This window comes from Amblyraja radiata, chromosome 15 (genome assembly GCF_010909765.2).
Source record: "Amblyraja radiata isolate CabotCenter1 chromosome 15, sAmbRad1.1.pri, whole genome shotgun sequence".
Lineage (NCBI taxonomy): Eukaryota > Metazoa > Chordata > Chondrichthyes > Rajiformes > Rajidae > Amblyraja > Amblyraja radiata.
The window spans coordinates 22,474,223-22,500,575 of record NC_045970.1 but is presented as its reverse complement, the minus strand read 5'-3'; the positions used below and the strand labels follow the sequence as shown (position 1 = coordinate 22,500,575).

Genomic DNA, 26,353 nt, shown 5'->3' with positions numbered 1-26,353 from the left:
AGTTTAAGTGGTCACTTAAGACTGCTTGCATGACGCGTGCGATAATGTGCTCGGACGAAGTGCGTAATTACCAGTCGGAATTATGCTCAATGAAGCATTTACATATAATTTCTGCTTCAAATAAAGTCACAACCTAAACATATTCACCAATCAAGGCATGATATATACCACAATGACATGCAACAAAATTACAAAACAGTATCTCATCTCTTTTTACACGTTGCAATGAATGCAATTTCTATTATTTCTTTCCACTTCCAAACAAAAATGTGGTTGAATTATTCAGCGTATGATCAACATCGGTGAGACCAAGTGCAGGCTTGGCGATCACTTCGCACAACACCTCCACTCAGTTTGCAATGACCAACCTGATCTCCCGGTGGCTCACCACTTCAACTCTCCCTCCCATTCTGAATCCGACCTTTCTGTCCTGGGCATCCTCCATGGCCAGAGTGAGGCCCACCGCAAATTGGAGAAGCAGCACCTCGTATTTCGCTTGGGCAGTTTACACCTCAGCAGTATGAACATTAACTTCTTCAATTTCAGGTAGTCCCTGCTTTCTCCTCCGCTTCCCAGCTCTCCCTCAGCCCACTGTCTCCGCCTCTTTGTTCTTCCCGCCCCCGCCCGAGGTGGACCGTGCCCGAGGACAGGATTGAACACAGATCTCTGGCATCAAGGCAGCAAGTCCACCAGCTGTGCCACTATATATTTTTTTCCAACACACAAAATAATTATACGTTGATAACTTTGGTTACTAAAAAAAAAGAAACTATCCATTTTCAGTCTTAAATCTCTTAAGTGGCGCTTAACATTGACCATAAAGTTGCTGCCTAAAATTGCCGGAGACCCAGAATTGATCCTGAATATGGGTGCTGTCTGTATGGAGTTTGCTGCTTTTCCCTTTGAGCGCATGGGTGTTCTCCGGGTGCGTGCGTGTGTGTGTCTTTCAATCCTCGGCACCTGTTGAGCGGAGGGGGACTCTGAGTAAGATGGCCAAAAATCACAGCCGTATATGGTAGTGATTTTTTTCCTATGAAGCGCAAACAGGAAGTGGTCAAGATTAGACTTATAATTATATAGCAGGCAAGGCAGCTTTCATTAGGCAAGGCAGCTTTCATTAGGCATGGCAGCTTTCATTAGGCAAGGCAGCTTTCACACTTTCAAACCATAGGCAAGGCAGCTTTAGTACTTTCAAAACATAGGCAAGGCAGCTTTAGCACTTTCAAACCAAAGGCAAAGCAGCTTTAGCACTTTCAAACCAAAACACACTTTTGCCTTTCCAAACTCTATTTTCAAACCACATTAAGGGCACTGACAGGTCAGTAAAACCACTCAGTTTAGTAAACATGTGTTCAGTGTTATTCACAGCTCAGACTGAGTATTGCGACGTCTCGCTCCCCCAACTTGCAGAGAACTGAGGCACCTCCACACTTCCGGGTTTTATAGTCCCTCCCGAAGGGGCGTGGCCTTCAGAAGAGAGAAACTCTCCTAATACTGGCAGGGGGAATACTTACTGATGGGCCGAAGGGACTCCTGGGCTAATACAGGCCTGATGGGCCGAAGGGGCTCTTTAAAAAAAAAACTTTTACTGGCCCGGCACGGGTCTTTTGGGCCAAAATGCTCCTCCTGGGCTAATAAGGGCATTTTGGGCAAAAGGGACTGATTTCTCCGCTAATAGGGGCCTTGTGGGCCGAAATTAGTGGTTTCAGGCAGGCCAAACTACTCCATTTCATTTCCAATTGCATTGCAGTTTCAAGCACAGGGCAGGCCAAGCCAAACAGCTGATTGCATTTTCACTTAATTGCCATTGCACTTTCAAGCACAGGGCAGGCTCAAGCCAAACAGCTGATTGCATTTTCACTTCATTTCCATTGCCATTGCGTCTCAAACACATGGCAGGCTCAAGCTAAGCAGCTCATTGCATTTTCACTGGGTCCCAGCATCACACAGGTCACCAACGCAATATTCCACCTCTCCACCAATTCCAATATTGCTCGCCAGTGTGGGGGGTGGGCTTTCTGTTGCGCTAGTATGGGTGTTGCGGGCCGAAGGTACTAGATTCCAGAAGGCTAGTATAGACATTGTGGACCGAATGGATTCTTGGGCTGGCAGCCAACTGTTGCAGCGATTTTAAAAGCCAAGCCAAGGCAAACAATTTGGCTGCAGCCACCCGACAACCAAAATTCATTTTGTGAACACAAACTTTTAGAAAGGCGAGGCAAACAATTGGGCTGCAGCCACCTGACAAACCAAAATTCATTTTGTGAACACAAACTTTTTAAAAAGGCGAGGCAAACAATTGGGCAACAGCCACTTTACAGCCGCATCGAGGGGACTCGCCGTGGAGTAGACATGCGTTCAGTGTTATTCTTAGCTCAGAGCCGTGACCCTCTCGCTTCCTGGGTCTGGCAGAGACTGAGTGAGGGACTACACTTCCGGGTTTTATAGTTCCTCCCCCCTGCCGGCAGCAGAGAGAATGGTGATTTAAAAAAAAACATTAATATCTCTCTGATTTTTCATCGGTGGGAAAAATCCTCCGGTCCCGGAAGGCGAAGGGGGGCTCTGAGTGAGGTGGCCAAAAATGACAGCCATAGGTGGCGGCGTTCTCTTCGGAAATCACACCGCAGTTGGCCAAAAGCGGTCAAGATCAGACTTTTAGTAATATACTAGACCAAGTGCAGACCCGTTGGGTGTGTTTCCCCAACGTCGTTTGTGTGGGGGGGGGGGGGGGGGTGCGGCATCACACTCACATTAACCACCCCCCAAACACACAGGTGGGGGGAGGGGGGGTGAGAAGAGAGGAGGGAGGGGCGAGGAGGAAACGGGACAGATTTGGGAGGGAAAGGAGAGCGGGGTAGGGGGTGAGAGAGGGGGATGGGGAGAGAGATGTGGGGGAGGATGGGGTGGGGGGAGAGGGGAAAGAGTGGGGAGGGAGGGGGAAGGGGGGAGAGAAGTGGAAGAGTGGGGAGGGAGGGTTAGGGGGAGTGGTGGAAGAGGGGCAGAGGGGAAGGGGGCGGGGGGAGAGGGAAGGGGGTGGGGTAGAGAGTGAAGGGGGGTGGGGGAGAGGGGTGAGGAGAGGGAAACATAGAAACATAAGATTCTATAAGTTCCCCCCTCAATCTTCTAAATTCTAGCGAGTACAAACCGAGTCTATCCAGTCTTTCTTCATATGAAAGTCCTGACATCCCAGGAATCAGTCTGGTTAACCTCTGTACTCCCTCTATGGCAAGAATGTCTTTGGGCATTGGGCATTGTGACATCACACGATGGAACGTTCACCGGGGGCTGGGGCTGGGACTGGTGCAAAGGCATATGTAAATGGTTCCATTCCGATTGGACATCTGCGAGCATTGGGCATTGTGACATCACACGATGGAACAAATCAAAAGACAGCCGGACGGCAGGCGGCAGCCACACAGTTTTAAATATAGACTAGACCAAGTGCAGACCCGTTGGGTCTGTTTCCCCAACGGCGTTTGCGGGGGGTGTTGAGAAGAGGGGAGGGAGGGGAGAGGAGGAGGAAACGGGATAGATTTGGGAGGCGAAAGGAGAGTGGGGTAGGGGGTGAGAGATGGGGAGAGAGATGTGGGGGAGGGGGGATGGGGAGAGGGGTGGGGGGAGAGATGGGAAAGAGTGGGGAGGGAGAGTGGAGGGGAAGGGGGAGAGGAAGGGGGAGAGAAGTGGAAGAGTGGGGAGGGAGGAGGAGAGGTAGCGGGAGTGATGGAAGAGGGATAGGGGAAGGGGGTGGGGGGAGAGAGGGAAGGGGGTGGGGTTAGAGAGGGAAGGGGGGTGGGGGAGAGAGGGATGGGAGAGGGGTGAGGAGAGGGGGAGGAGAGAGTGGGAGAGAAGTGGAAGAGTGGGGAGGGAGGGAGGGGTAGCGGGAGTGGTAGAAGAGGGACGGGGGAGTGGTGGAAGAGGGACAGAGGGGAAAGGGTGGGGGAGAGAGGGGAAGGGAGCGGAAGCGAGAGGGTTGGGGGAGGGAGAGGCGTCGGGTAAGGGGATAGAAGTGGAAGAGTGGGGAGGGAGGGGTAGAGGGAGTGGTGAAAGAGGGACAGAGGGGAAGGGGTAAGGTGGTGGTGGGAAGGGGGGTGGGGGAGAGAGGGATGGGTGGGAGAGGGAAACATAGAAACATAGAAATTAAGTGCAGGAGTAGGCCATTCGGCCCTTCTAGCCTGCACCACCATTCAATATGATCATGGCTGATCATCCAACTCAGTATCCTGTACCTGCCTTCTCTCCATACCCCCTGATCCCTTTAGCCACAAGGGCCACATCTAACTCCCTCTTAAATATAGCCAATGAACTGGCCTCAACTACCTTCTGTGGCAGAGAATTCCAGAGATTCACCACTCTCTGTGTGAAATATGTTTTTCTCATCTCTGTCCTAAAGGATTTCCCCCTTATCCTTAAACTGTGACCCCTTGTTCTGGTCTTCCCCAACATCCGCAAGAATCGTCCTGCATCTAGCCTGTCCAACCCCTTAAGAATTGTATACGTTTCTATAAGATACCCCCTCAATCTTCTAAAATCTAGCGAGTACAAGGCGAGTCTCTCCAGTCTTTCTTCATTTGAAAATCCTGACATTCCAGGAATCAGTCTGGTGAACCTTCTCTGTACTCCCTCTATGGCAACAATGTATTTGAGCTTTGGGCATTGTGACATCACACGATGGAATGTTCACCATGGGCTGGGGCTGGTGCTGCTTCTATGGGTGCAAAGCCAGTTTATTTTTGAAATATGGGGGGGGGGGGGAAGGATTTGATTGAAAACGTGTACTTAAACACGACGAAATGTAATGAGGAGCGGATACTTAGAAAGAAAAGTGAAATCTCTACCGAAATGGAAAAGACGTCGGCGATTCTGCGTCTGGTTTCGGAGTTGCAGGGAATCAAAGGAAGAAATGCGGCCGGAAGCCGTACATGTAAATGGATCCATTCCGATTGGACGTCTGCGAGCGTCGGGCATCGCGATTGGACGTCTGCGAGCATCGGGCATTGTGACATCGCACGGCGGGAACGAATCGAAAGGCAGAAAGGCAGCCGGACGGATGTCGGACGGATGGGGCGAGAGTTTTAATATATAATAGATATATATATGTATATATGTGTGTGTGTGTATATAGATATATATATTATATACACACACGCACGCACACCTATACACCTCATATATATATATATATATATATATACACACTAGACCAAGTGCAGACCCGTTGGGTCTGTTTCCTCAACGGCGTTTGCGGGGGGGGGAGAGGTGGGGGGGCTGCGGCATCACACTCGCATTAACCACCCCCCAAACACACAGGTGGGGGGAGGGGGATGAGAAGAGGGGAGGGAGGGAGAGGAGAGGAGGAGGAGGAAATGGGACAGATTTGGGAGGGAAAGGAGAGCGGAGTAGGGGGTGAGAGAGGGGGATGGGGGGTGAGAGGGGGATGGGGAGAGAGATGTGGGGGAGGGGCGGGATGGGGTGGAGGGAGGGAGGGGGAGAGGGGGGAAAGATTGGGGAGGGAGAGTAGAGGGGGAAGGGGGGAGAGGGGTAGGGGGAGTGATGGAAGAGGGACAGAGGGGTAGGAGGAAGGGGGCGGGTGGAGAGGGAAGGGTGGGGTAGAGAGGGAAGGGGGTGGGGAGAGGGATGGGTGGGAGAGGGAAACATAGAAACTATGTGCAGGAGTAGGCCATTCGGCCCTTCGAGGCTGCACAACCATTCAATATGATCATGGCTGATCATCCAACTCAGTATCCTGTACCTGCCTTCTCTCCATACCCCCTGATCCCTTTAGCCACAAGGGCCACATCTAACTCCCTCTTCAATATAGCCAATGAACTAGCCTCAACTACCTTCTGTGCCAGTGAATTCCAGAGATTCACCACTCTCTGTGTGAAAAATGTTTTTCTCATCTCGGTCCTAAAAGATTTCCCCTTATCCTTAAACTGTGACCCCTTGTTCTGGACTTCCCCAACATCTGGAACAATCTTCCTGCATCTAGCCTGTCCAACCCCTTAAGAATTTTGTAAGTTTCTATAAGACACCCCCTCAATCTTCTAAATTCTAGCGTGTACAAGCCGAGTCTATCCAGTCTTTCTTCATATGAAAGTCCTGACATCCCAGGAATCAGTCTGGTGAACCTTCTCTGTACTCCTTCTATGGCAACAATGTATTTGAGCATTGGGCATTGTAACATCACACGATGGAACGTTCACCAGGTGCTGGTGCTCCTGCAAAGGCAAATGTTAATGAATCCATTCCGATTGGACAGATGTGAACATTGGGCATTGTGACATCACATGATGGAACGTTCAACCGGGGGTTGGGCTGCTTCTATGGGTGAGAAGCCATTTTTAAAAAAAAATATTGGGGGGGGGGGGGGGGGGGGGGAAGAGAAGGATTTGATTAAAAATGTGTACATAAACACGACGAAATGTAATCAGGAATGGATACTTAGAAAGAAAAGTGAAATCTCTACCGAAATGGAAAAGATCTCGGCGATTCTGCGTCTGGTTTCGGTGTTGCAAGGAATCAAAGGAAGAAAGGCGGCCGGCAGGCACACAGTTTTATATAATGACTAGACCAAGTGCAGACCCGTTGGGTCTGCTCCCCCAATGGTGTGATCCCCCAACCCAATATTCCATCATGCACCCGTCTCCTCCAATGGAACTGAAGCCGTTCCCAAATGTAAGATTCCAACACTTCCCTGCCTCCCTCAGCAGTGGATTTAAAAAAAATCCAATTGCACCTCCCCTGCCTGCTGCAGCAGTGAAAGGTTCAGAGTGTTCCTGTCTTGCAAGTTTGTTTCGAAGTGTGTTGGAAGCTGATAGGAAGGAGCAGCCGTCAACAAATCAAAAGGCAGAAAGTCAACGAATCAAAAGGCAGACAGGCAGCCGGACGGACGGCAGCCGGTCGGATGGCACGAGAGTTTTATAGAATAACTAGACCAAGTGCAGACCCGTTGGGTCTGGTCCCCCAATGGTGTGATCCCCCAACCCAATATTCGTCCAATGGAACTGAAGCCGTTCCCAAATGTAAGATCCCAGCACTCCCCTGCCTCCCTCAGCAGTGGATTAAAAAAAAAAATCAAATCGCACCTCCCCTGCCTGCTGCAGCAGTGAAAGGTTCAGAGTGTTCCTGTCTTGCAAGTTTGTTTCAAAGTGTGTTGGAAGCTGTTTCGAAGTGTGTTGGAAGCTGATAGGAAGGAGCAGCCGTCAACAAATCAAAAGGCAGAAAGTCAACGAATCAAAAGGCAGACAGGCAGCCGGACGGACGGATGTCGGTCGGACAGATGGGGCGAGAGTTTTATAGAATAACTAGACCAAGTGCAGACCCGTTGGGTCTGGTCCCCCAATGGTGTGATCCCCCAACCCAATATTCGTCCAATGGAACTGAAGCCGTCCCCAAATGTAAGATTCCAGCACTCCCCTGCCTCCCTCAGCAGTGGATTAAAAAAAAAAATCAAATTGCACCTCCCCTGCCTGCTGCAGCAGTGAAAGGTTCAGAGTGTTCCTGTCTTGCAAGTTTGTTTCGAAGTGTGTTGGAAGCTGTTTCGAAGTGTTGGAAGCTGATAGGAAGGAGCAGCCGTCAACAAATCAAAAGGCAGAAAGTCAACGAATCAAAAGGCAGACAGGCAGCCGGACGGACGGATGTCGGACGGATGGGGCGAGAGTTTTACAGATAGATAGATAGATAGATAGACAGACAGACAGACAGACAGACAGAGTAATTTTATTGTTATCTAAATATACACTTGTTTTCTCATTTATAACATTGTCTACAGTACTATGTTTATGTATTCTGCTGCAAGTAAGGATTTCATTGTTCTAACTGGGACGTGAGAGAATAAAACACTCTTGACTTGCGTCGCTAATGTGTGGGATAGAACTGTACGGGTGATCGGTGGTCGGCATGGGCTCGGTGGGCCAAAGGGCCTATTTCCACGCTGTATTTTTAAATTAAACTAAAAACACTAAAACCAGAGGAAATCTAAAGAAGGGTCTCTATCCGAAACGTCACCCAATTTCTTCCATCCAGAGATGCTGGCTGCTCCATGGAGTTCCCCTGCACAATTAAAGCATGGAATAGTCTTCACCCTACCATAGTTACCCAACCAGATGCAACTAAATTTAATGTAGCTCTTTTTTCTTTTTTCCCAAGAACCCGTAAGTTCAAGTCAAGAGACCCAGATAGGACAACAAAATTCTTGCTTGCTGCAGCATAACAGAATATGTAAACATGATGCAGAACAGGAGATAAAAGTTCAGTGTATTAATATACCATTGACCATATATATATACACAATAACAATAACTAAACAGGAGTGGGTCCACTACTGTTTAAAGTCCATTTGGAATATTTTTGGAGGACCAGGAAACCAAGAAGCAAGAGTTACTCCTGGGAGTTACTCCAGCTCCAGGGAGTGATTCTGCGTCGGTTTTCAGCGGTCGCGGCGAGGCAGCGACCGGACAGCAATGGCGGCCAGATCTACCACAATGCAAAGGGAGGGAGAAAGTGGCCAACACCGACCAGTTGCCATGGCTGTGCGCATGTGCAGGGCGGCCGATGTGCTGGCCGTGGTTGTGCGCATGTGCAGGGGAGGATGTGCAGGTCGTGGCAGTGCGCATGTGTTAGGCGGCCGGCCATGCTGGCGGATGAGGAGCGGGGGGAGAGCGGAGAACCGGCTGCCCCGGACACGCCTACCAATGGTGGGCGAAGACGGAGAGGTAGAGAGGGGGGCCCCGGTCAGAGCTGAATGATAGGTGTCCCCGGGTGCTTACCAAGCCGGGCAAAATGGCAGGGCTCTTGGGTTGCCCGGTGGGACTTTAGGTCGCCATTGGCACCCGTGCAACCAATAATTTCGAACCATGAAAGTGTTCCTCCTTGCACGGTGAAGAAAATCAAAAACATTTGTCATCTAAATAGGTATTGTGGCATGATTAATATACATTTTGTAACACCAGTTTTTGGCAAATTAAAGGTAATAGATATAATATGACTGGATGTTATTGATCGCCAATAATATACTGAGTGGCCAAACTAACTTGAGAGACTAAATAATCTACTGCAACTATGTAATGTTTTGTTTGGAATGAAAGCACATTTTACTTGGTATATTGAATATTATTCTTATCTTTGCATCAAGTAATAAGTATAATTTTGTTATATTCCCATTTTCAAGTATAAAAAGGTTGCCGTTGGTAACTTGAGTCTGTATTCAGAATGAGGTAGTTTTGTTTTATGCAGCATCTCTGGAAACTATGGATGGGTGACATTTCAGATCGAGGCTCCACTCGAGTCCCGACCTGAAATGTTGCCTATCTATGTTCTCCAGAGATGCTCCCTAATCCGTTCGGTTACTACAGCACTTTTTTTTTGAAAACCAACATTTGCAGTTCCTTGTCTAAAGTTTTCATTCCTAGGAATAAGTTTGCTTATGGGGTTAAAATGCCTGGAGTTTCAACGGCAAAGCTGAAAATAGTGCAGATGCACAAGAATACAGAAAGATAAGATTCCAAAGATAAGATAGACGTTCCTTAGCACTGAAGAAGTTTATTGGACCCAAAATATTCTCACTTTTCTTTAGCATTCTAGTGAGTTGGCAAATATCTTTATCTTTGAGAGGCACAATTTAGCTGAAATCCAAGTTCAGTCTCATTATATATAGTTTATTTATTTTAGGGCAACAGGGAAACGGTAAATGTTACCAGCGCATATGCATTTTCAAATGTTCACAGGTAATTTTCACCTTTTGAATGTGGTGGGCATGTTGTAGTATATGGTTAAATCTTGTAGTTATAATGGTTACTAGACCAAGTGCAGACCCGTTGGGTCTGTTCCCCCAATGTGCGGGTGTTAGGGGGCGGCATGCGGCGTTACACACACTAACCACCCACACACGCGAACTACCCCCCTTGATATTATATTAATATTCATTCGCTCCTTTTACCCCATAACCGCCCTATCCACTGACGCATAGCCCCCAACACACAGGCGCATCTAGAGGGGGGGGGGGGGGGAGAGAGTGAGGGCAGAGAGAGAAGGTGCAGAGACAGAGGGGTGGACAGAGAGTGAGGGGAGTGGGTGGAGGAGAGGGAGGGTGGGTGAGGGAGGAGGGGAGAGAGGGGGGAGGAGAGAGGAGGGAGGGGAAGTGAGGGGGTGGGGATGGACTGGAGGGGAGAGGAGGGAAGAGGGTTGCAGGGAAGGGTGTGGATGGAAGGGGGAGATGGGGTGGGAGGAGAGCAGGCAAGGGGGAGGGGAGAGGGGGGGAAAGTGGGGAGATGGATTGGGGGAAAGAGGAGAGAGGGGGAAGAGGGGTTGTAGGGAGGGGGAGAAGCAGGGGGGTAGGGAGAGGCAGGGGGAGGGGGTGGGTGGAGAGAGGGGGGAAGGGGCGGGAGATGAGGGGGGTGTGGGGGAGGAGGATGATGTGGGGGAGGAGGATGAGGGAGAGGGCGGACGAACTCGGCGAGCAGACGGCTCGGACGGGGCTGACTGTGAAAGGGCAGCGAGCCTCGGCAGCTCTCTCGACCTCGGGTGGCGTGGGGAGCCTCGGCAGCTCTCGCGTGACAATTCCCCGTGTCCCTGCGATCAACGGAGGAATTGCAGATTTCCCAGAGGGAGTAATGGCCGCCAGGGCCAACTTCTCATCGCGTGCCCCGCGGTCGGGGGAGACCAAGAGGATTCAGAAGCAAGCCGGTGGCCTTCGTGTGTGAGTGCCGCCGCAAGGGAGCGGCTGTGAGCGAGACAATGGCTGTGACCTCCGGATCTGCAGAACCTTTCTCGATCTTTCTGTGCCTTCTGAAGAACTAGGGGGTGGATGGGCGAACGTACCTCGTGGAAAACTGCGCATGCGAGTTGACAGCAACTGCATTAATCCACAGCGGCGGGGGGACGGGGCCAGGAGGCAGGTGGGCCCGGATTGGTGGGCATGTGTGCATTGTGACGTCAGCAGCTGGCAAGCGGCGATTATTTTTGAAAAAGTGAGTTTTGTGAACAACTTTATTCAAAATCTGGGGAAATGATCGACTGAATTTAGAGAGGAGTGGATTTATGAAATCATAAGTTAAATCCCTATCGCGATTTTGCGTCTGGTTTTCGAGGAGATACGTTTCAAAGGCAAAATGCCACACACGCACACGCACACACACAATTTTAAAAGTACATATAAATAACATGTTGAGAAGTTAAGCTCCTGCTTGAAGCACCCTATTGCTACATCATGATTTATTGCAATATCTAATAACTGGCCATGAAACTATTCCATTACTCTTAACCTAATTTTTTTATTTTAGTAAGATCTTTGTTTAGCGAAAATGGGTTGTGGTGAATGAAGGTATGATTTATAGCGTGTTAAGTTCCAAGAGCCAGTGATGAATCTGTGACAGAATGGAGTGGAACAGACAGGCATTGTCGATGAAACTGTTTATTGGTTCACTGGGATTCATTATGACATCAGGTTTTTTATCTGATTGAGTAATACAATTCCTGATGAATGTGTGCACAGAGTAGACTGGCAGAATCTGCATGACCCATCAGCTCTATCATTTGATTGATGAGTGCATAGGAGTTGGGAATATCAAACTTGCAATGCGGAAAATACCTGACAACCAGTATTTCAAAGAAGCATGTGCATTATTTGCGATTTGTATCAACAGTTTAAATTATCAGCTTGAATTCAGGAAAATTAATTTTCGAACTACTAATATATGTGTGAATATATCTTAAAGACAGACATTAGCTCTTCATCCTAACTGAGTGAATTATGCAGTTTCGTTCTTTTAAATGTTGGTATTATTCCTTAACTAGGTCTAGAGACTGGATTTATTAATGCAAGCTGAAGAGCAGTATTCTGGTCCAACTAAGTGTGCTCTGAGAATTCTTGCATTGGTGTAGTTTCTAGCAAATATAAAATTAAGGTCGTCTTAAGCAGATTTTGATTAGTCCTTTGAGCAACCATCGCACTTTCTCAGCAAATACAGTGCCCTCCGTAATGTTTGGGACAGACCCATCATTTATTTATTTGCCTCTGTACTCCACAATTTGGGATTTGTAATAGAAAAAAAATTACATGTGGTTAAAGTGCACATTGTCAGATTTTATTAAAGGGTATTTTTACATATTTTGGTTCTACCATGTAGAAATTACAGCAGTGTTTATACATAGTTCCCCCCATTTCAGGGCACCATAATGTTTGGGACACAGCAATGTCATGTAATTGAAAGTAGTCATGTTTAGTATTTTGTTGCATATCCTTTGCCTGCAATAACTGCTTGAAGTCTGCGATTCATGGACATCACCAGTTGCTGGGTGTCGTCTCCAGTGCAGGGCTCAAAATTAACGGTTGCTCGGGTGCCGGGCAACCTAAACACCGAGTCATATTGCCCAGCTTGGCACGGAGATACTGGTTTATACCGAAGATAAACACAAAAAAACTGGAGTGACTCAGCGGGTCAGACAGCATCTCTGGAGAAAAAGAACGTGACGTTTTGTGTCGGCGACGGCTGTAATGCGTGAGAAAGATGCTAGGTGTGGTGTGACGGAGGGTTGTAGCGAATGACAGGCCCCGCACAGCAGCGACGTACGACAGCGGTTCCATCTCCTCCTCCCGCCCGCCCTGATAGCGGCCGCTGCCTGCCACTCCGCCAACGGCACTTTCAAAACAAACCCTCTCGCATGCCGAGGCCAGGAGGAGGGAGGGAGGCCTCCTTTCGCCATCTTAAGCATCTGCACCGCTCGACCCCGCACCTTCCAGTTGGCTGGCGGAGGAGGGGAAGCGGTGGCGAGGAGATCCCGACTGCCTCCCCCTTTGGCGGCGGCGCTTGGCAATAGACAGGGACGGCCAAGGTCGCGATGATGCCGGTGTTGGCCGAGGAGCGCTGACCTTCCTTCCCACCTCCTCTCTCTCTCTCTCCCTCTCCCTCTCCCTCTCCCTCTCCCTCTCCCCCTCCCCCCCTCTTCCCTCTCCCTCTCCCTCTCCCTCTCCTCCCCCTCTCCCTCCCCCTCCCCCTTCCCCCTCCCCCTCTCCCTCCCCCTTCTCCCTCTCCCCCCTCCCCCTCCACCCTCTCTCCCTCTCCCTCTACCCCCCCTTATACTGAGACCTCTCCTCTCCATCCCGCACTGTTCCCCATTCCTGCCTCTATTCAGTCCTCACTGTGTGCTCCCCTCCTCATCTACCCCCTGCTCCCCCCATCTATTCATCCTGCACTGATCACCCTATCCACCTCGCATTGATTCACCTGCCACCCCCATCCATCCTACACTGGTCCCACAATTCATCTTGTACTGACCCCCTTTCCCTTCCATCCTGCATTGCTCCCTCCATCCACCCTGCACAGATCCCCCCCCCCCCCCCATTCAACCCCACTGTCATCCCCCGCACTCTCCCCTCACAATTTTACCTACTCCAACCAACCCGCACTAATTCCCCTGCCTCAATCCATCCATTCCGCACTGATTGCCCTCTCAACCCCCCCACCGCCTTCTATCCATCCTGCACTGATTCACACCCCCCCCCCCCCCACCCTCTCCCGACCCTATTGTGCTGGAAACGTCTTCAGAGCGAACATTGACTATGTTTGATAACGGAATGCAATCAAATATGTTTTAATTCCAAATGTTATTATTTGTTTTAATCCATAAAGATGGATTAATTAAATTGTGAACAAGTGAAACATTAAAACCGCAGTGTTCGATTGTCACTGCTACCGTTGACACGTTATTACAGAATTCATTTTAACGGCAAATCAATGCTCTTAATATGGAGTATCAGTACTGTAGTTATTTAATGAGCAACATTCACAACCATATGTTGGATTTATCCAGGTTTTACTTCTACAGTCAGTCATATACATCACAAATTTGGTCAGGAGATATTTCAGTTGAAATTTTAACGCTAATTCTGAAGTGTGAATAATGGAAAAAGCGATATCAACCATTTTTTTTAAATGTGGTGCTAACAAACTGGGTATCTTCATTGCTGTTCACAACACATACATCTAATCTTAATGTCCGGTAATGTGGCGTCTTGACACCTTTAAATATATTACCAAAAGAACATATGCTGCAGTTATGTCCTTTGGCCATCTCTTGTTAGTTGGTGTAATGTTTAACCTCTCAGATGGGTATAGTCAGTTTTAACAGCTATTATCATAAAATGCCTTTAGAAATTTTCTTGCAACCTGTATATTTTGTTGTGGATAAATTATGTGGGAAGCGAGAGTGTTTCTGTCCCAATAGCAATAACGACCCATGCTATGGCCATGTCATGATCATTTTTGGTCCTTCACAGAAAACATGCTTGCATCAATCTGTAGTGTGCATGGTTAAGCATATATGTTATTATGGTCCAGGATTTATTGACACAAGTTGAGCATACGCTGAATAATCCAACCACATTTTTGTTTGGAAGTGGAAATAAATAATAGAAATTGCATTAATTGCAATGTGTAAAAAGAGTTGAGATACTGTATTATAATTTTGCTGCATGTCATTGAGGTACATATCATGTCTTGATTGGTGAATATGTTTAGTTTGATTTTATTTGAAGCAGAAATAATATGTGAATGCTTCATTGAGCATAATTCCGACTGGTAACTACGCACTTCGTCAGAGCACATTATCGCACGCATCATGCAAGCCATCTTAAATGACCACCAAAACTGTCATTTGGCAACCTAAAAATCTGCCAAGGTTGCCCGGCTGGCAACAGGGGAAAAAAGTTAAGCGAGAGCCCTGCAGTGATGCTCTTCCAGGCCTGTATTGCAGCCATCTTTAGCTTATGCTTGTTTTGGGGGCTAGTCCCCTTCAGTTTTCTCTTTCGCATATAAAAGGAATGCTTAATTGGGTTCAGATCGGGTGATTGACTTGGCCACTCAAGAATTTACCATATTTTAGCTTTGAAAAACTCCTTTGTGGCTTTAGCAGTATGTTTTGGATCATTGTCTTGCTGTAGAATGAACTGCTGACCAATGTGTTTTGAGGCATTTGTTTGAACTTGAGCAGATAAGATGTCTATACACTTCAGAATTCATTATGCTACTACCATCAGCAATTGTATCAATGAAATAAGTGAGCCAGTACTTTCAGCAGCCATATATGCCCAGGCCATAACATCCCCACCACTGTTTCACAGATGAGGTGGTATGCTTTGGATCTTGGGCAGTTCCTTCTCTTCTTCATACTTTGCTCGTGCCATCACTCTGATATAAGTTAATCTTCGTCTCATCTGTCCACAAGACCTTTTTCCAGAACTGTGTTTGCTCTTTTAAGTACTTCTTGGCAAACTGTAACAGGGCCATCCTATTTTTGCGGCTAACCAATGGTTTGCATCTTGCCGTGCAGCCTCTATATTTCTGTTCATGAAGTCTTCTGCGGACGGTGGTCAGTGACAAATCCACACCTAACTCCTGAAGTGTGTTTCTGATCTGTCGGACAGGTGTTTGTGGATTTTTCTTCATTATAGAGAGATTCTTCTGTCATCAGCTGTGGAGGTCTTCCTTGACCTGCCAGTCCCTTTGCGATTAGTAAGCTCACCAGTGCTCTCTTTATTAATGATGATCCAAACAGATGATTTTTATTAGCCTAAGGTTTGGCTGATGTATCTTAACAGTTTTATTCTTGGTTCTCAGTCTCATAATGGCTTCTTTGACTTTCATTGGCACAACTTTGGTCCTCATGGTGATAAACAGCAATAAAAGTTTCCAAAGGTGATGGAAAGACGAGGTGCTGAGAGCTCTGTTATACCTGCATTCAGGAGGCAATTAAACACGCCTGAGCAATTACAAATACCTGTGAAGCCATGTGTCCCAAAAATTATGGTGCCCTGAAATGGGGGGACCACAGCTGTAATTCCTACATGGTGAAACCAAAATGTATAAAAATACCCTTTAATAAAATCTGACAATATGCACTTTAACCACATGTGATTTTTTTTTTTCTATTACAAATCTCAAATTGTGGAGTGCTGAGGCAAATAAAAAAATGATGGGTCTTTGTCCCAAACATTATGGAGGGCACTGTATTTGCTGAGAAAGTGCTATGGTTCCCTCTGGAGAACCGATATACTACCTTGTGTGTTTTTTCTGCAATCTGATGGCAGATATCCCTCTAAATTGCAGGATCTTGTGTCTGACTGTACAGATGTATAACATTTCTGGATAGGAGCAGATCATCTGGCTTGTCAAGCTAACGGCTTGTCATGAGGCCCAAAATGCAACTGTCCTATCAACTATGCAATCTTCCAGGAGAAATGTAAAGTTAAGGGTCATTAAGGAAAACAGTTCTGCAATATTAACAGTTCTGCAAAAACAGGAATGAAGATTATTATCTAAATGGTGTCAAGTTGGGGAAAAGGGGGAAGTACAATGGGATCTGGAGGTCTTTGTTCATCAGCCAATGAAAGTAAGGAAGCAGGCAGTGAAGAAAGCAAATGGCATGTTGGCCTTCGTAGCAAGAGGAGTTGAGTATAGGAGCAAAGAGGTCCTTCTGCAGTTGTACTGGACCCTAGTGAGACCAAACCTGGAGTATTGTGTGCAGTTTTGCTCTCCAAATTTGTGGAAGGTTCTCTGGATACTTTCAAGAGAGCTAGATAGGGCTCTTAACGATAGTGGAGTCTGGGGATATGGGGAGAAGGCAGGAATGGGGTACTGATTGTGGATGATCAGCCATGATCACATTGAATGGCGGTGCTGGCTTGAAGGGCTGAATGGCCTACTCCTGCACCTATTGTTTATTGTCTAATCTCCAGGAAATTGCACTATAAATATTATCATTAAAGTGACTCCCTTGTGTTGTGAACCTGCTCCCACTTGAAATCATAAAATGCAACCAGTAATGGAAAATATACTACATAAGGATCACCTTGGCAATAAGAACATCTCTATCAGGATGCTATTCATTAATTGCATCTCGGCCTTCAATATCTTAATGCTGAATAAGCTTGTATCCAAACTCCTTGGCCTTGGGGCATTAATCTACAACTTGCTTCTAGACTTCCTCATAGGCTGATTTCAGTAGTTTGTGTGGTGGGTGCTTGTATTTACCCAGCATAAAATGTGAAAGCATAATTGATGTTTGTTGCACATAGTAATTTGAAAGGATGACTATTGAGCTTCTTTGCCTCTTCCCCATCCCCATCCCCTGTATTTTAGGTGTACACACTTTCTGTGTCTGGCGATCGTCTAATTGTTGGAACAGCTAGCCGTCGTGTATTGGTGTGGGACTTGAGGAACATGGGCTATGTTCAGCAGAGGAGAGAATCTAGTCTGAAGTATCAGACCCGCTGCATTAAAGCATTTCCAAATAAACAGGTAATATTCATAACAGTGCCATCTATACTTGTTTGAGTTTAACTTAATTGGTCTGTAATATTATAGTTGAATGTACACTGAATACTTAACATCTGAAACATTCTTAAAGAATGAGAAACTTGACATACTTTAGAGATTCAGTGCAGAAACAGGCCTTTCTGCCCACCTAGTCCGTGCTGACTGGCGACCACCCCATACACTAGCTATCCTAAACACTGGACTATTTACAATTTTATCGAAGCCAGTTAACCTACAAACCCGAGACGTGCAAAAAGCTAGAGTAACTCAGCGGCTCAGGCAGCATCTTTGGAGAGAAGGAATGGGTGTCTATCTTTGGTTTAAACCAGCATCTGCAGTTCCTTCCTACACATTTAACCTACAAACCTGAATGGCTTTGGAGTATGGGAAGAAACCAGAGCACCCGGAGAAAACCCACAGTCACATGGAGAACATACAAACCTGCCGGGACCTAACCCGGATGTCTGGCATTGTAGGCCGCAGCTCGACCACTGTGCTGTGCTGCCCTTTGAGCCATTTAAAATCAGTGTACCCAGCAGCTTGTATAACTACCTAAGCTACTCCAGATTCCCTTAATGTGCTATTACCTGGCTAGAACCTAGCCCAAGCAAACTATGCTAAATAAATCAAGCAAGCTCCAAGAGACTCATTTTCTTTATCTGCGTCGCTCTGCTAATTAATGCATCCTTAACTGGTTCTTTAACCATGGGATCTTACCATGCAGAAAATAGCACAAGAGGAAGCCATTCATCTCTATCTTTGCCACTTTAAGGCGTTTTTCACTCTTGTTGGCCCTCAGTTGATTAATCTGTAGGTTACACCAGCTCAGGTGCTCTTTCGGTTACATTTTAAATGGGATGATCTCTGATTCCAATCAGTCAAGTGAGTGACTTCCAGATTTCCATCTCTTAAGTGACATTTTTTTTCTCAACTCCTGTACTCCTACAAATCAATTTTGATCGGTGTCCCTCAGTTACAGATGCTTTTGCTAACTAAAATAGATCCTCATTATTTGCCTTCAAGTTTCTCATTATTTTGTACACTTAAGTTAAATATCTCATCAAGTCTCCTTTCATTCAAAGTAAACAATCCCAGAGAGGGAACCAGCGCTAGAAATAATTTTCATATGCAAAATACGTTTTGTGCAGTCTAGCATTTTACTACCTACACTAAAGATGTAATTTACTTTTCCTATAGCTATCTCATCATCCTCCTGCATCTTATAAAAGATCAACTGTTACTCTTAATTATTTTTCAATAGATTCTTCCAAATGAATTCCAGTGTATTTGTGATCTCCATTAATAGATCACCTTCCATTTCATGTTATTAATTTTCAGAGTGGTAATATTTCTAGTTCTATTGCTTGGAAAGTGATAGTGGTTTATTGAGGTGATTGGCCCACTACCTGCTGCTCCAGTTTTGACACCATCAGCTTCTCTTTTTTTCAAAAAAAGATATCATAGCAAGTCTTAATTTGTTCTTAAATAATGTTTCATCAGCATGTATTTGGGCGGAACATGTAGGATAATTTTTAAATAGTTTTAAATTTAAATGCTACTAGGCTAAATGTTGCCAATTGACAATCTGGTGACATCCCTATGCGACTTTATTCCCACAATTTGTATTAGAAGGAAAGCTATCGTGATGGTTAAATCAGAAAAACTACCAAGTGATGGCTCAGTTTAACCGTTCTAATAGAAAACATGAGCAAATGTAATTGTGAAAGCCAATTGAATTTTTATTGCGCTAAATGTTAGAATTTGAGATTTAGATATTTGTATAAATATATGCATTGTTTCATGACTAAGCAGCAGAGTGGAATTCTAGGTCTACCTAAATCAATGTTGTAGATGATTCCATGATCCAATATACCTTTTTAAATGTGGTATAGGGCACCAAATAGTAGGAGGAGAGGTACTTAACAGATGTGTGCGTGAAAGTGAACAAAGATTCAAGCTCAAAATGCAGCAGGTTTTCTCTACTTACTTGCACTTTCTGGGTATAGTCTATTCCCTGATTTTTCCAACATTTCTTTTTTCAGAGTAAGGTAAGTACAGTTACAGGCGAATTACATTATGAATAACATCTCTTGCTTTTTCTTGAAATTATAAGGCATTGGGAGAATCAGCTTTTGATTAATGAGTTTTAAATTCATATATTGTAATGTGTAATTTATGAATTTTCTTTTATTTTCTCCTTATTAGGGCTATGTTCTTAGTTCAATTGAAGGAAGAGTTGCAGTGGAGTACCTTGATCCTAACCCAGAAGTACAGAAGAAAAAATATGCTTTTAAATGTCATCGATTGAAAGAGAACAACCTTGAACAAATCTATCCCGTCAATGCCATTTCATTCCACAGTATCCACAATACATTTGCTACAGGTAAGATATATATAAATATTGCTGTATTAATGAATGTTGATAAAATGTGTTCTATTATTTTGGCCCCAAGACTTGAGTTTTTGATTGATTGGGCTTGGTTAAAAAAAGCATGCAGTTAACTATATACCAGTAAAATCTCAATACATGAGTATTTTATATGCAGGCTTTTATTTGTCCGGGTCTGATTCTTTTTTTTCCTTGACTCCCCCGCTAGTTTCTCTTTTTGTTAAAAGGATTCATGGCAGAATTGATTTAACTTGTAAACTGGAAAAGTTGTAACTTGCATGTTTACTTACCACCATATGTTTGCTTTGCTTTCTTCAAATACCAGCTAACAGTTTCAAGTGACAGAATGGTTACCAGTTTTTTGTATTTGTTGTCCAAAGGATATCTGACATGCCAAATCACCACATGTGTTCCATTTTGTTATTAATTACAATAACCCAGACTTGTATTTTATAATGTTTTGGAAATTATGCCTGTTTAAAGTTATTTGGAAACATTTTAACTCCAAGATGTAAAATGTAAACAATCTAACCATTGGCAGCACGTTTGCACAATTGAGAGCCGCTAACTTGCTGCGCCAGAAAACACAGCCAATCTTAAATGGGTATTTGAGCTGCCTGAAACAGCTGTGATAGTGTATTTTGAAAGTTCCTCAATCTCTGGAAGCCTGGAAATAAGATAAATTAGAGATTTGAGTTTTGTTTTTGGAAGCCAGAGAATAAAAAATGAAAATGCTAACTGCAGGTGCTGGAAATCTGAAATAAAATCAGTAAGTGCTGGAGACATTCAGCAGGCCAGGCAGCAGCTGTGTGAAGAAAAACAATTCATATTTCAATTTGAAGGGCCTTCAGAACTGGGAAAGAAAGAAAAATAAAGTTTCAGAGTGAGCAAGGAATAGAAATGTGCAATGAAGCTGTTTGTGCTTCAAGGACATTAGGCATGTTTAAAAACTTTTGAATTATTTATTTTCTTAACTGACTTCAGTAATGTAACCAGAAAATGGCAGTTTTTAATTTTTCAGTTATTTATAATGGTTAATGATTCAATTTAGATCCATGCACTAAATCACCTTTAATAATGCCAGAGCAAAATCTTACATTAAATCAAACCAGTAATGCTGCCTTTTTTTTGGCACAATTTAGTAATCAATGGTAAACAAATTGATTTAAAACATAGAAAATAGGTGCAGGAGTAGGCCATTCGGCCTTTTGAGCCCGCACAATCACTCAATATGATCATGGCTGATCATCTAAAATCTGTGCCTGCTTTTCCCCCATATCCCTTGATTCCTTTAGCCCTAAGAGCTAAATCTAACTCTCTCTTGAAAACGTCCAGTGATTTAGCCTCCACTGCCTTCTATGGCAGAGAATTCCACAGATTTACAACTCTCTGGATGAAAAGGTTTTTCTTAATCTCAGTCCTAAATGACCTACCCTTTATTCTTAAAATGTGACCCCCCTGGTTCTGGACTCTCACAACATGGGGAACATTTTTCCTGCATCTAGACTGTCCAATCCCTTAAATTTATATGTTTCTATAAGATCCACTCATCCTTCTAAATTCCAGTGAATACAAACCCAATCAACCCATTCTTTCATCACATGTCAGGCCTGCCATCCTGGGAATTAACCTGGTGAACCTATGCTGCACTCTCTCAATAGCAAGGAGACCAAAATGCACACAATAATCCTGGTGTGGTCTCACCAGGGCCCTGTACAACTGCAGTAGGTCATCCTTGTTCCAAACTTAAATCTTCTCGCTATGAAGGCCAGCATGCCATTTGCTTTCTTCACTGCCTGCTGTACCTGCATGCTTACTTTCAGTGATTGATGTACAAGGACATCCAGGTCTCGTTGCACCTCCCCTTTTCCTAATCTGACACCATTCACATATCTGCCTTGTTCTTGCCACCAACATGGATAACTTCACATTTATCCACATTATACAGCAACTGCCCATTCACTCAACCTATCCAAGTCACCTGCAGGCTCACACTGCCACCCAGATTTGTATCATCTGCAAACTTGGATGTAACATTTAATTCCCTTGTCTAAATCATTAATATACAAGGCCTTGGTGATGTCTGCTGTATTGCCATTATCTATTTAAGAAGCTTATTTTAAGGCTTTTTATCCCCGATCTAAAGACTATATACTACAGAAGGAGATCGTAGTTGATAGCAATTTATATTCCTAGAAATATATATTTTAGAAATAGAAAATCAGAGCAGAAATAAATCTGCTCTGCCATTCAATAGTCAAAATGCTGCAGGTGCTTAGTTTACATTGAAAAGTGAACTGCAAGGGTGTGACATTTTTAGTCTTTGCAAGCTGGAGTTTTTAATCTCTTGTATTCAACCGCTGTTACTGTCGGTAACACCTTTTGTTTAGAGTCGTACAGCACAAAAACAGATCCTTTGACTCCCAACTTGTCTATGCCGATCAAGATGCACCATCTAAGCTAATCCCATTTGCCAAATTTTCTATCCATGTACATGCCCAAATGTATTTTAAATGTTACTAGACCAAGTGCAGACCCGTTGGGTCTGTTTCCCCAACGCGCGTTTGTGTGTGTGGGGGGGGGGGGGGGCTGCGGCATCACACTCGCACTAACCACACCCCAAACACACATGCGGGGGAGAGGGAGACGGGGTGGGGAGAGAAGAGGGGAGGAGGAAAGGAGAGATTGGAGAGGGAGAGGTGAGCAGGGTGGGGGAGGCGCGACTCACATCACAGCGGCCTCTGCAGTCCGTCTGTCTTTTTGTTATTTTTTGTCCCGTTTTAATGTAGTTTTTATTTTTTTTTGATGGGGTATGTGTGTGTGGACGGGGGGTGGGGGGGAAACTTTTAAAACCTTTCCCCTGCACGGAGAACCTGACCTTTTCCCTGTCGGGTCTCCGTTGTCGTTGGGGCTGAGCAACGTGGAGCGGCCTCCAACCGGAACGACCTGGGGCTCCAGTCGCGGAGCCTGCTGACCTACACACCATCGTAGAGCTGGCCAAGTTCGGAGCGGGTGGAGCGGTGGTGGCACGCTGCTGCGACCCAACCCCGGGGATTCGGAGGCTTACCGCAGGTCCGGTGGTTAGTGACACCGGGAGCCCGCGGGTCCCTGCTGGGAGACCGCTTTTCAGGGCTTCCGCAACGGCGACTTCACCCGCCCGAGTCGAGGAGTGCCTGGAGCGGGGCCTTACATCACCGCCCGGCGCGGCTTCAACGGCTGCGGGACTTTGCTAGCGCCCGCCGGGGGCTCCAACAACAAGACCCGGAGCAGGGCCTTGCATCAGCCGGAATTGCCATCGCCCGCCGGGGGCTTTGACTCTGACATCGGGAGGGAAATGGGGAGTGCAGGGGAGAGATAAGTTTTTTTGCCTTCCATCACAGCGAGGAGGAGATGCGCTGTGATGGATGTCTGTGTAAATTGTGTTGTGTCTTGTGTCTTTTTTTCTTGCAGAAACAACATTTCTATGAGGTTCAAGTGACAAATAAATTGTATTGTGTTGTGTGGAGAGGGAGGGGTGGGGAATAGGAGGAGAGCGGGGAGGGCAGGAAGGGGGAGAGAGGTGTGGGGGGGGAGGGGGGGGGGAGAGGTGCAGAGGGAGTGGGTGGGGAGAGAGGAGAGAGGAGGGGGGGTGTGGGGGAGAGGAAGGGTGGGAGGAGAGGGGAGAAAGGGGGGAAGAATGGGGAGGGAGGTGGAGATAGGGGGTAGGGAGAGGGGAGGGAAGAATGGGGAGGGGGGTGGAGAGAGGGGAGAAACGGGTGAAGAATGGGGAGGGAGGGGGAGAGGGGTAAGGGGGAGAGAGGTGCAGAGGGGGAGTGGGTGGAGAGAGAGGGGAAGGGATGGTGAGGAGGAGAGGAAGGGTGGGAGGAGGGGGAGAGGAAGGGAGGAGAGGGAGCGGATGGGGAGAGGGAGTGGGGAGAATTTGAGAGGGGGGTGCGCGTCGTCAGAGGTGAGGGCTGGTTATTGAACGCAATAATCTGCTCAGTGTGCCGGGGAGAGAGAGAGAGAGAGAGAGAGAGAAAGGGAGAGCGAGAACAGGGCCCGCCTGCTGCTGCTGGTGAAAATCAGCAGAGGGCAGGCCGATGGAGAGAAGGGGGGGGGGGGGAGAGGATGGGGGAGAAAGGTGAGGGGGGGGGGGTTGGAGCGGGCGGGCGTGCATGAGTCGAGCCGCGGGCTGTAAACGCTTGTTCTCTCCAAAGATCCTATAGCCGCTTAGCCGCTATGGGATCTTTGGTTATTTCTGCGCAATTTGAACAATGGGGAGGGTTGGAGCGGGCGGGCGTGGGGACACGGAGGCACACAGAGAGAGGCACTGAGTCCTGCCTTTTGGAGCGGAGGTTTCTGATTTGCGGTGTCTATTGAGTGGGCAACCATGCCGGTGCGAGCGGAGTGAACGATCAAATGCAGCAGAGGGCCGGCCGATGGAGAGAGAGAGGGGAGAGACAGAGAGAAGACAGAGGAATCGTTTGGAGACCTCTGGTATACAGAGTCACCGGTTTGGCACCATTTCCAATTCCCAGTTGCAGAGGTGTTGACCTGACCATGAAGGTCTGTTTTCTGGGGGGGGAGGGGGGATAGTGTGATGGCAGAGAGAGGGGCAGAGAGGGCAGAGACAGAGAGACTGCTGGCGGGCGTGGGCCGGCTTCTTTTTGGCCCCGGTCACGGCCCCATCCCAAAGCCCGGGTTTGGCCCCCACTCCAGCTGGTTAGAGAGTGTGAGGCCTCGCATCCTCGGCACTTGTGAGACACCGGCTCTGTCGCGCTGGCTGTTCCCCCGCTGCTGGAAAAGCAGCGGTTGAAGATGCGATGTTTGGCTTGAGACAGCGTGACAGGGCCGGGCACCAGCGGCAGGGAAAATGGCGGCGTTTTTGGAGGAGATGCGGGTGTCAGCAGCCGTTATGGTCGCTGGCCAGCAGGAGGCGACAAAATGAGTGAGCGGGGGAGGGGGGGGGGGGGGGGGGGGGGTGGATTTTATTAAAAAATGGGTACATAAAAAGAAAAAATGTTTTGAGGAGTGTAAAATTGAATGTCAAAGTGAATGAGCTAGCAACACATAAAAAAAATGACGGAGTTTAATGACGGAGTGCTGGCGTAGCAGGGAATCAATGGCCGAATCTGACTGACACACACACACACACACAGTTTTAATATATAATAGATAACTGAATTGATTTAAGATAAGACTACATTTTAAATGATGGATAGCTGGAGTTCATTTTTTTATAATATATAGTCCGTTTAAATGTATTGAAAAATGTCCCTTCATGGTGACTATCAAATTAAGACAATATTTAAAGCTGTATTTTAAGGGCAAAGAATGTAGTAGTAAATTCCAGTAATTTTTTTTAAAATATAGGTGGCTCTGATGGATTTGTGAATATCTGGGATCCTTTCAATAAGAAAAGATTGTGTCAGTTCCACCGTTACCCAACCAGTATTGCATCACTTGCCTTCAGTAACGACGGCTCTGCTATTGCAATAGCATCATCATACATGTATGAAAAAGGTGAAATAGAACACCCTGAAGACAGTATCTATATTCGGCAAGTGACAGATGCGGAAACAAAGCCCAAGTGAGTTTCTCCTCAGCTGGCTATTATCTTTCAACCATTTGTTCAAACATTTATTAATTTTTCTAATTTCACGAATGAAATTGATGTTGAGTAGATAACAGTTGCTAGCAGAGCTAGTATTGATTTTATCTTGTTCTCCCAAGCTTTCAATATCCTTTGGATGATAGACGTCATATTGATAAAAATGTGCCCACTTGTTTTCTCAGACAGCATGTCAAATGTGTCTTTTTTGTGCAATACTGCATGAATCAACAAACATTTGCTCTTTTACATTATATGTTGCATTTTACAGTGTAACATTGTTCAATTATGAAAGATTTCTACATTGAGATCTGCAACCTTTCAGCAGTGATCATTGTCATAAAGAGCAATTAAAAATGTATGGAATATTTTAACTGCTCAGATATGTGGATTCTGGGTCTAGCTAAAAGTTCACCAGAATTTCAATCTGAATTTTTGTGGGAAAGGGTTGAAAAGATGACAATCTTTTATCTACCATAATCTGCAGTTTATAACCATTGTCTGTAAATAAAACTGTTTATGTAACTGATGTAAGTTTACAATTCTGTTAAAGTTCACTTTTCAACTTTGTTTAAAATTCAATAAAGGCATTTATATAAAATATAACTAACTTTGGGAGAGAACTGTATTACTTGCTGTTAAGTGCTGATTTTTACATGATATCAGCTGACACAGATGAGGATATGTGTGTGTATATATAAAACAAAACCATTGGGGGAATCGGGGTTTGTAATCTTACAAAATGTCCCTGAAGTGGAAGATCAACCATGATCTTGATGAACACAGGCCTTTACGTCTCCTATTTCCCTGCCGAACATGATCCCAAGTTAAACTAAACTGCACATTATCCATATACCTACAATCCCTGCATATCCATGTGCCCAACTAAAAGGCTCTTGAATCCCATTACCATTTCTGCCTCAACTAACCACCACAGTTGGCAGATTCCAGGCACCCAAAGCACATCTATAAACTTTGCTCCTCACCTTAAAGCTAGTCTTTGACATTTTAACTCTTGGAAAAAGGTTCTGATGGTCAGGAACTTTCTTCAGGCATTTATCT

General features: G+C 45.9%; 1 protein-coding gene across 1 annotated transcript in view; it reads left to right on the top strand.

Moving 5' to 3' along the window:
* bub3 (BUB3 mitotic checkpoint protein) overlaps window positions 1–25,901 on the top strand; it is a 48,780-nt gene extending 22,879 nt beyond the window's left edge. Inside the window, exons 5-7 of the mRNA XM_033033763.1 lie at window positions 17,136–17,294; window positions 19,518–19,695; window positions 25,054–25,901. Coding sequence (XP_032889654.1) covers window positions 17,136–17,294; window positions 19,518–19,695; window positions 25,054–25,274 — 558 coding nt within the window. The 3' untranslated portion in view covers window positions 25,275–25,901. The remainder of the gene's footprint in view (window positions 1–17,135; window positions 17,295–19,517; window positions 19,696–25,053) is intronic.
* The last annotated feature ends 452 nt before the right edge of the window (window positions 25,902–26,353 follow it).